This window comes from Python bivittatus, unplaced genomic scaffold (genome assembly GCF_059951505.1).
Source record: "Python bivittatus isolate LINGU-HERP-01145 unplaced genomic scaffold, Pbiv_v1 ctg000750_np1212, whole genome shotgun sequence".
Taxonomy (NCBI): Eukaryota; Metazoa; Chordata; class Lepidosauria; order Squamata; family Pythonidae; genus Python; species Python bivittatus.
Genome location: NW_028277102.1, coordinates 402,966 through 413,038, shown reverse-complemented (window position 1 = coordinate 413,038; position 10,073 = coordinate 402,966). Strand labels below are relative to the sequence as shown.

At 43.5% G+C, this 10,073-nt stretch overlaps 1 protein-coding gene across 1 annotated transcript; it reads right to left on the bottom strand.

Annotated features, from left to right (window-relative positions):
- Nucleotides 1–5,739: 5,739 nt before the first annotated feature.
- On the bottom strand, nt 5,740–9,617 carry TNF (tumor necrosis factor). The gene is made up of 4 exons (XM_007444234.4): nt 9,050–9,617; nt 7,965–7,995; nt 7,397–7,462; nt 5,740–6,445 (listed from the first exon to the last, which is right to left on the bottom strand). Exons 1-4 carry the CDS (start codon nt 9,227–9,229, stop codon nt 6,030–6,032), a joined length of 693 nt encoding a protein of 230 aa, XP_007444296.2. The 5' UTR covers nt 9,230–9,617; the 3' UTR covers nt 5,740–6,029.
- Nucleotides 9,618–10,073: the final 456 nt, after the last annotated feature.

Genomic DNA, 10,073 nt, shown 5'->3' with positions numbered 1-10,073 from the left:
TCACCCAGTGGCATAGGTTGCCTTCCAAAGTGGCATGTTCCTCTTCATGAGAGAGGCAATATAGGGACAGGGAACTTTCTATAATGTGACTGAATTTTGGAAGGAATCCAAAGGGTGTTTTCATCCTTGAAATCACAGCTGCCAGTCACCCTTTCGTTGGCCTGCTGGCTGGCAATCCCTGAACATCATTTGAAGGAGCCCTTGGTTACTAATGCTTATGGAAAAGTCGCTGAGTTGCTTCAGTTTTCTGGAAAGCCAACTGCTTTTGTCAAAATGAAGTGGCTGCTCATAACAGAGAGTGGAGGCTTTGCACAATTCAGAATATGTCCCACTCTGCTACCCAGATCTGCTTCCTCATTCTGCCTGATGATAGGGCTGACCTTGGGATTTGCTTGGGAAATTCAGCAATTCAGAAATTTTCTTTCTGTGCAACTTAAATTTTAGCAAGCAGATATATTTAGATATGCAAACTGTTCTTTTTTAGTTGCTCTTCTTTTCCAGGGGAACATCAAATGTTACTGTCTTCTCTTTCTCTCACTCTTGAAAAATTTTAACTGGCTGAGATAGTTTTGGGTCTGATAGCTAGAAGCAGACTAAAATTGTCTTCTCCAGATGTGTCATGACTGTAACTTCTTCTAATCACACTGGCTGGGAATTTTGGACATTTCAGTGGCATATATCTGGAGGAAACCCAGGTGCCGCCTAGCCTCTATTGGCTAGTTCAGGCTGCTCTGAGCATTCTCTTCCTCTCTCTTCTCGACACTGGGCATTGGTCACCATGACCATTTTTGGCTTGGGCAGCAGGAGAGAATGGACACCTGCATGTAATGATGGCCTGGTGATTCAGAAAGTGCTGGTTGAGTCTTATGCATACATGGGTTAATGCTCTCTTACAAGACCTACATTTGAAAAATAGCTACCACGCAAGTCCACTGCTACACAGAAGTTGTATCTAAAGAGGGGAAGGGAGTCAGGTTCTGCCAGCTGGGTACTTCTAGCTCTGTCCCTGTGATGGAATGGAATTATGAAGGCCAAGCTCAGGGAGATAAACATTTTCTTAGCTCGCCAGAACCGCGTGGGAGGAACAAGAGGATGAGACTCGCACCTCCCTGAGGAATTCACACCGTTGTGGCTGGAGGACTTTGGAAACTGGGGATTTAGTCTGGGAAGATTCTTGCTAGAGGTTGTAGCTAATAAACATAGCTGGACTGAATTGGCATTGTCTCTTGGAGTTCCTTGGGCTAGGCCTGACAGTCCCAAGCAATAGCATTACACAACTTTCATTGATTCTCTTGCCAAGGTTTTTAATGGCCATATTTTAGCCCAAATGACAATTCACGGGAGTGGAGACAGGCATGGAAGGGAACACTGGGCAAAGTCCATGAGTGACCTGGCATGGCTGCTGTTCTGGTAGTGTGAGCCAGCCATGGGAGTGAGTAAAAGGAGAAGAAACAGCTCAGTTCTGGCCTTGAGGAGCAGCTTGTCTATCATGATCCCTGGTGAACTGACCTGGCTACTAGCCAGGGCTGTTGTGGTGAGATTTGGAAACAGCAGCCCCACTGGTCCAGCCTTGTATATAGCTGCTGGGGACTAGAGCCCTGGGGGAACACCCACCTCCTCGGTTGCTGCTGGTCTAACCTAAACATTGGAGAGAGAGGAGTTGAGGAGAGGAGGAGAGGAGAGAAGAAGTCTGGGCATGGAGTGAACAGAGTGGCTGGGGAGAAATTGGAGGGAAAAGTTAAGTCTGCAGTTGGTGGTTCCTGGTTGGGAAGGGAGAAGAAAGGCCCAGGGGTGGCTTCCCTGGAAGAAGGGAAGTGAAAACCCAGGGGGATGAGAGCTCCACCCAAGAGCCCAGAGGGGAAGGATGGGAACAGCTATGGTGGAGAAGCCCTGGTCTCTGAGGAAAGTCTGGGCAGAAATCCCCGAGAGAGGTGCTTCCCCAACCGAGAAGCAGCAGGTGTTCGACTGAGCGGGAGAAAGTCCAGCCGTGCTGAGCACACTCCAGGAAAGTCCAGCTCACTCCTTTCTTCTCACTCTCTCTCTTGTGAAGCCCAGAAATGGGGGAGGGAGGCAGAGAGAAAGGGGGAGGAATCAGGAGAGCTGGAGGGGGAGAGTCTCTGGGAGGGAGGCTTCGGAGGAAACCTGACACCGGGTGAACACCAGGACTGTGTTGTATATACCTGTTGTAAATACCTGCTGTAAATACAGTAAAAAGCATAAAAAGCCACCACTGTCTTTTCTGTGCCAATTGCCATGTTTGCAAAAACAATACGCCTCCAGTTCCAAAAAGAACCTGGTGATACCCAGACATAGCATGACTGAAGTCCCCCAGGGGAAGCACCTGTGAACCAGTGACCTGCCCATCCCTTGGGCAATGGAAAGATGCCTCAGACCCTCCATCCCAGGCACCTGGCTTCATTCACCCAACCCCACCCCATCGCCCATAAAGGAAAGTGATTGGTGGCTTTCTCTGTCAGCAGAAGGTAGGAGGGGAAAGAAGCCAGGGGAATCCACCGATCACTTTCCTTAACCTGGCCTGCATTGCAACTGTAAGGACAATACTCTCGGGGCAATTATTGCTGGCATACTTTTCCGTTGACTCAAGGACTAGCCTCTTCCCAAAGAAGTGAAGTGAGATATTTGTACTTCTGCTATTATTTCATTTGCAGGAGGAAATGGAAACTCACTTAACTGCAAGGCTTTTTTATAAAAGGAAAGAAGAGAAGAGTGAATCTTGGCTTGAAAAAGGAAATGAATCCTTGACATTGATCATTCTCTTTTGAAAGTCTTTTGGGTCACAGAACAGTGGCTGAATCTGGGGGAAATCCCCAGGGTGGGAAATCCACGGTGGAATAGTTTCCCTGCTGTACAGTATATCATGACTGATTAACTCATAGCATATCCAGAAATGAAAGACACAGCTCAGTTTGTGAGAGCTTTTAAAATTGAAAGCGTGATAGAAATCTTTCTAAAAGAATTTTAAAAATAGTGTGTGTGGGGGGGGACATTTGCAATTTAATGAAAATAATATGCCTACCATGCTGTCAATAGAAAAAGAGACAAATTAAAAGAGAATGATTCTGGTATAAAAGAGAAGTAAATCAGTTTGCCAGCCTTGAACTTGGAGAATTACAGCTAGGACACTCAAATGAATATGACATCTGGGGCCTTCACCTGGTCACTAAATGATAACCTGTTCTGGTTATTTTGTCTCACTGCTTTGATTATTTTAACTATAAAACTAAAAACTTTGGCAATATATGACTAATGCTGATAAACCCCTTAGTTAGCCCAATTTCAGTATTGAAGCTATATATGCAAATGCTATCAGTCCAGGCATTGAAAAGAAAGCCAACGTGTATAGAATTAGGGTATTGGTCTAGGTTGGGGAGACCCAGATTCTCGTCCTCCCTCAACTGCAGGAACTCCCTGAAGAACCCTTTCTCACAGCTCAACAGTCAGTGTGATCTAATAGTGAAGGTTCTGACTAGGAGTGGTGAGACCCTGTTTTAGTCCCTCTTTGGCCATGGGAGCCCCCTGGGAGATTTTGGGTCTGTCCCTCCCTCTCAATCCAAGAGTCAGTGTGGTTAGCGGTGAGGAATTCCCCCTCATCCATAGAAGATCTTTTGGGCCAATTGTTCTCTCCCAGCACAAGAACCAGTATAGGGTTATGGTGAAGGAGTTGGACTGAGAGTGTGGAGACCCTTGTGGGCCACAGAAGGTCACTAGATGAGTTTGGTCAACCACGCTGTCTCAGCCCAACCTATCTCACAGGGTTATTGTTGTAGGGAAACATGAAAGGAGGGAGTATTATATGCTGCCTTGAGCTCTTAAATCAAATGCAGAATAAAATCTAACAGATGATTAGATAGATAGATAGATAGATAGATAGATAGATAGATAGATAGATAGATAGATAGATAGACAGACAGACAGACAGACAGACAAACAGACAGATGGATGATAGATGGGATTCCTTCTATGGATCCCATTAGATTCAGCATCACCTCCCTTGGAATGACCAAGGAAGGTCCCATTCAAAGGATGGAGAAATCAGACATCCAACAAGGGTCTGAGGAGGCTTCTTGCTAGCCTTTGGGTCAGGCTATGATCATCCACAGTCCAGTTTCTCCCATTAATGATGTCCCACTTTCCCCTCAGACCTTCTCCCCAAGTGGTGGAAATGCTAACTTACCTTTGGAGATTCAGAGGCATGTAGGAGAAAGCGAGTTGCTGTAAATGCATGAGATTTCCTGTAAGGATGTCCCCCTCAAGAAAGGCATAGAAGGTGACTGCTCTGAAGAATTAAGTAGGCCTCCCAACTGAGTCAGCCAGCCTTTTGCAGATGTGAGACCTGGCTGGGTGACATTTCATCACATCCTGTGACTTTGAGGCAGCATTGTTGCATGTCTTTGGATTGAGGTTTTGAATCAGCTGAGGGCCCATTTGATACTCTTCTGTAATTAGGGTGGTGGGGCGGCATGCATCTCTGCAGCCTCCAAGGTCTTCTCCAGCATTTCTGGGGTCCTGCGTTGGCACTGCAGACTGGCTGTGTTAGTATCTTTGGAATTTTGGAGGGGAGAGGGGGTTATATCACAACAAGGGTCTGCAGTATAAGCAGGAGAATCACTTGGAACCATGATTATTTATTTTGCGAGTTATCTTGGGGTGCATTGCAGTTGAATGGGTGTGGTCATATTTTGGAAGGAGAAGTTGTGCTTGCCTGGCCCGTCCAAGAATTTTGGGGGGGAGGGGGTAAGCAAGGCAGGGGCAGGATACCTACCATTGCCAATGGAAACCAACTATGTTTGTTGAGAGTCTTCACCTTGCATGGAAGAAAAGTTTATTGCTGATTGTGTCTTATCCTTATATTTGTTTGATCCATTCTTTGGATGCTAAATGTGTATTCCTGGTCTTCAGGTTGAAGTTATTATGATGCAGGACTAAAATCAAATCGAACAGAACAATTCATTGAGAGGAAGCGATCCATTACAAAATTTCATTTTATTGTTTGGCCTCGTTCAAAGGTAACTTTAAACACAGAATCCAACAAAGACACATTTCTCTTTCCGAACAATACATGTTTTCACCCTCTGCCGAGCAGAGATTCAAAACGGAATAAATAGCCAAATAAATAAATAAATAAATAAATAAGCCACATGCTAGTAAAACAAAAAAACAAAAATACGTTTATAATATCTACCTTAAAAAAGTTTGTTTTTTTCATGGCAACCTGTACTGTAAGGCATTTCTGTAGAAAAGCTGTAAGGTGCCAATGAAATACTCAAAATGTCAGACCTTCTGACATCAGACTGAAGCTGTACAATCGAAGAGAGAATTTTGGAAACTTTCTAAATAAATATGGATGGGATTGTGCTGTTAGCTGGGGGGGGGGAAAACAGGACTTGTAGCCCCCATACCATCCTCTCCCCAAAATTCAGGATAATTCATGTAATATACATGATTAAATCAACATAGTCAAGTGATATCAGATATACATAGTATATGTATATAAATATTCAAATGTTAACTTAGAGTAGGAGGCAAAGGAGTGGAAATCCTCTCTTTGAAGATAGCCACGCAAGCATTTTACAGTCCCCCAAGTGCAGGTTCATCGACATGGACTCACATAATGGGGAGTCACAACTAAATTGTTACACGTGCACGCATTCATTGCCTGCAAGAGCAAAAATGACATTTTTGCGATGATCTCCTAAGCGGGGGGGGGGGGGAAGAGTAATAAAGTTTCAAGATTATATGAGAGACTCAATAAATAAATATTAATAAATAAATAAGTTTAAAAGTGACTCATAATAATGGTGCTAATACTGTCTCCCTACACAGGCATTTCTCTTACAGCATACTGTTATGCCAGTGGACAAATTTTCAATCTTAGCAGTGAGATTTTTTAAAAAACTTTTTGTGGGCTTCTCTATAAGCTCAAAGAAGCTTTTTTTTTTTTTATGAGTAGCAGAAATACACAAAGCAGAAATACATGGAGTTGTAATTAGGTATCACGAGATCTTTTCTTACATGGCAATAACCCCAAAATAAATCTGTGTTGATTGAGTGAAGTCCAGAAATTCAGTGGAATCTGTTTTGGACCACAAGCGGTCTCCTTTGTTCAGCTTGAAGACAGCCCCTTGATAAATAGATTCAAACCACAGTTTTTTACTGCTGGAGGTGTCCTCACAGACAGACTTAATGGATTTTAGCAATTCCACCTCAGAGTTGAACTCTGAGGACAGGCAACTGATGTTGTGGATGAGCAGAAGAGGTTTTGTGCAGTGGTCTTTGTGGAATACGAGCTGAGAGTAGACGAAGTACAATCCATCAGAAGGCACAATAAGGGAGTTGTCTTGCTCATTTAGCGTCATGCCGTTCTCCAGAATGGAAGGGACCACATTTGTAGTCCACTTCAGTTGTGGTGCATGAAAGGAGGAAGCTGTGAAATGAAGGAAAATCAGTGTCAAGGAGAGTGACTGGTCAACTTAAAGAAAGAAGAATTCCTTGTACTGTACTTGTTTCTGAGGCACTTTTTCCCTCAGGTGCCCTCCAGAGATGCTCAACTGCAGCTCTCCCAATCCTGTGGCTTCTAGGGTAGCCCATGAGTTTGTGGGAGCTGTGGTATAAAACATCTGGAGGACACCACATTGGGAAAAGCTGCTTTCATCTCTTAGATTTAGTGGAACTGGGATGTATTTAATGTCTTGGTGGGCCTAAGCACAAAACTGGTTCCTGCTTTGGGAAGCCTTCAGGCAACTTGACTTGAGCCAGTGTGTGTGCAAGGTTGACCCCACCAAACTCTGTCACTAGTCCCATAGGAGAAAGCCTGAATTGCACAACTTCAGCAGGGCTTGCAATGTATTCTTAAGTAAAATTTTTCCATGCTAGATGATCAAGTGCTAAAGTTCTAGTTCTGCCAAAGTAATGCACAAACAGTGGGGTTTGGGCTACGGGAGACCCAGCTGCCAACTGAAGCTCATTAGATAACTTTCTACTAACCATCCTCTCTCATCTTAAGCACTTTGTATAATAAACCACAGCCTAGAGATGTTTGGTGAGAATCAAAGCCAAATTAAGGCAAGTCCAAATTCATCAGTGTACAAACCTCCCCTTTCCTTCCTCTTAAGATCTGCACTTCTTGTTGAGCATAGTCAGTTGCAAGTATGCTAGAAGCCCACAGTTTCAGAAATGGCCCCCGTTCTTAAATGTTTCTTCTTTCCAAACATAGCATTTTCATCAAATCATAAAAGCAGCCCATGCTATGTAAGTCTGAAGCCCATCTCCAGAAACCACATAGTATTTTCATGAAATCATAAAGGCAGCCCATGCTATGTAAGTCTGAAGCCCATCTCCAGAAACCCCTTTCACGCTACTCAAAATGTCTCCTTACCAACAGCATGGGCAGCTGGTTTTCCAGACCTCAAGGCTTGCACTTTCATTGTGTCGGGCAGATGTTCTGCAAAGATTAAAGAAAAAAGCAGTCAGATAATGCATCAAGATCCATTTCTTTTGTCATAGCGTGGCTCAACCATTATGTTGTGTACGCCATAGCTGGCTAGATAATTATTATTGAATACAGATATATTCAAACTGCCCATGACAAGCAAATATTACATAGCTTGACTTCCTTCTCTCCAATTAATTCAGTGGGACATTCCTGCTTTCTGACCACCTTCCCTACAGAATTGGTAAGGAGAAGTCCATATACTTCCAAAGAGCATTAAGTTTTCAGCAATGGCTATGTGTTGGTTTCAGACTATGTCTCAACTCTGGCCATTCCTAATCAATCAATCAATCAACCATTCCTAATCAGTACAGTAAATATCCGGGCTGAGCAGGAATGAAGGGATATAGGATCATAATAGAACTATGGAGCATTAGGTTGGAGAAGGATGCACGGTTCACTAATGTGTTGGGAAAACTTTCCTAAGAAAATAACATTGCTTAGAAACACTTACCAGAAAATGAATTTCCACGTGTTTTAGAGTCCTACAAAAGAAATGGGGAAAGAAATGAATAAGGATGTTGCAGTGATACCACTTCTATTATTAATGCTATTATTGTATCAATTGTTTAAAAGAGAGCCAAAGTTATAAATGTCCATTAAGTAAGGGGCATGTTTGCAGTATAAGATTAACAGAAGAAAACTCTGCAAACACACAAAAAATGAGAGATAAGCATTGTTTATTAAATATACTAAGCCCATGGGGATGGATTTCCAATCATCCACTTGGTCTCCAGAAAGACTGACAAACGCTTATCGTACAGGCCAATTCTATATGCCTTCAGCAAGAGACTGATTCAGCAACTAATTGTTGCATAAAATAAGTATCTTGGGAGGGTTAAAAAAAAAGTGTGGTTACAAATAAAGCCATGCATTTCCCTCCTCTCTGCTTTTCTTCTGACTTTGGCCACCAGGTCAAAACTCTGCAAAAGCAGAGTTGAGGAAACCACAGCCACCTATCATAAGCATTTTGCTTACACTGATCTGAAAAATATTGCAATCAAAGACTCTGCTAAATTTGCTTTGATCTCAGGCATCTGATGCTCATTTAGATGCCATGCAGGGAGAATAAAAGGCCCACATGGACTTATTTATGCTGGTCACCCCTAATGGCAAAAACAAATTTGGGCATATGTTACGCACTTCTCAGAGACCACAAATCATGGCACCCGTTGTGGAGATCCAAATTCGTACTTATCTTGTTCCTATACATTTTTTTATTCCTTTTAGTGGGAATGTTTTAAGCCAACAACGTTAACCATCAACTTCCCATTATTTCTTCTTAAAACTCTCAAATAAGAGTTGGACTTCTGAGGGGAAAGCTAATTTAGTATAATATGTAACATTATCTTCCTCCTCCTCCTCCAAAGAGAGCTATTTGCTTTTTCCTTCCTTTATTCAGAAGATCTGTAACCCATTTCATCATTCCAAAGTGGAGGAACATGGGCTTGCAAATTTCACCCCATCTCACTTCGCATCAAGCATCTGCTGAAACTTCCCTAACAGACACTCACCCTACACCCATCTAATGTTACTCACCTGCTTTTCAGACGGTCCAAACGCGCCAAGTTGCAAGAGGGCAAACACGACCATGGCCCCAATCAGAAGCAAGAAGGAGCAGATGCTAAGACACTTCCAATGGCTGTCTTTCTGGGGTGATTCCCGGATCACAACTACGCTCCCTTTCTCCACATCGTGCACCAAGTGCTCAGAACTCATTGTGGCCGGGTGTGCTTCAGAAAAAGGGTGCACTATTCTTTAAGGGGACAAGGTGAAAAGTTCCTCAGGGGATTCTCCTTCGGCAGGAAGAGAGCAGCTTCCTGGTTTTATTCAGGTGGGCTTCACAGATGCAGCTGCCTCAATTCGGGTTGCTTCGAAAATTCAGCCACCAGTCAAAGCAGCAAGTACGGGTAGCTGATTCTGGCAGGCGAGGAGTTCTTTTAGTTGTTCCTGTTGACTTGTGGCCTCCTTGGGATTCACTTGAGGGAAGGTTCCTGCGTTCTTGCTTTTTTTTTTTTCTTGTTAGCCTTTCTTTCTTCCTCTCTGCTCTTCTTTTCGAAGCAACGGCAGCTTTATTCAGAGGAGGCTCGAATGTCTTGGAGCTCTTGATGCTTCCTTTTAAACCCTTCTCGAAGTGAGAAGTCCGTACTGCCCCCACCCACACAGCTCAGGCTTACATCTGTCAAAAAATGAGCAAGAGGAAAAAGCAACGCTGTCACAGAAAGAGGAAACTGTCACAGAAAACCCTTGTGAGACGTCTTGGAATTGCAGGTTGGTGGTTTCAGATGGAAGGAGGCCACCCCGCCCTTTTTGGCCTGGTTTGTTCATGAGACTGGAAGAGCAGGTTATTTAAATGGTGTGATAAATAAATTCACTCTTTCTTTTCCTGGCTAAGTAAATAATGCCCGGGGGGGGGGGAATATAACAGGAGAGGAGTTTCAAGAGAGATAATAATGCAACGTTGCAAACTTAAACCGTGCTGCCATGTTTTTTTTAGAGAGAAGAGGCTTTCTCCTGGCAACCCTTCCCAACAAACCATCCTTGTTCGGTCTTTTTCTAATTG

Bases quoted from the DNA above. Each gene is read 5' to 3' on its own strand.
- TNF (XM_007444234.4), bottom strand. From the start codon at position 9,229: ATGAGTTCTGAGCACTTGGTGCACGATGTGGAGAAAGGGAGCGTAGTT. The intron at 7,463-7,964 runs GTAAGTGTTTCT...TAATCTTTGCAG, and splicing joins ACGTGGAAATTCATTTTCTG to AACATCTGCCCGACACAATG. The intron at 6,446-7,396 runs GTAAGGAGACAT...TTCATTTCACAG, and splicing joins ACCAGCTGCCCATGCTGTTG to CTTCCTCCTTTCATGCACCA.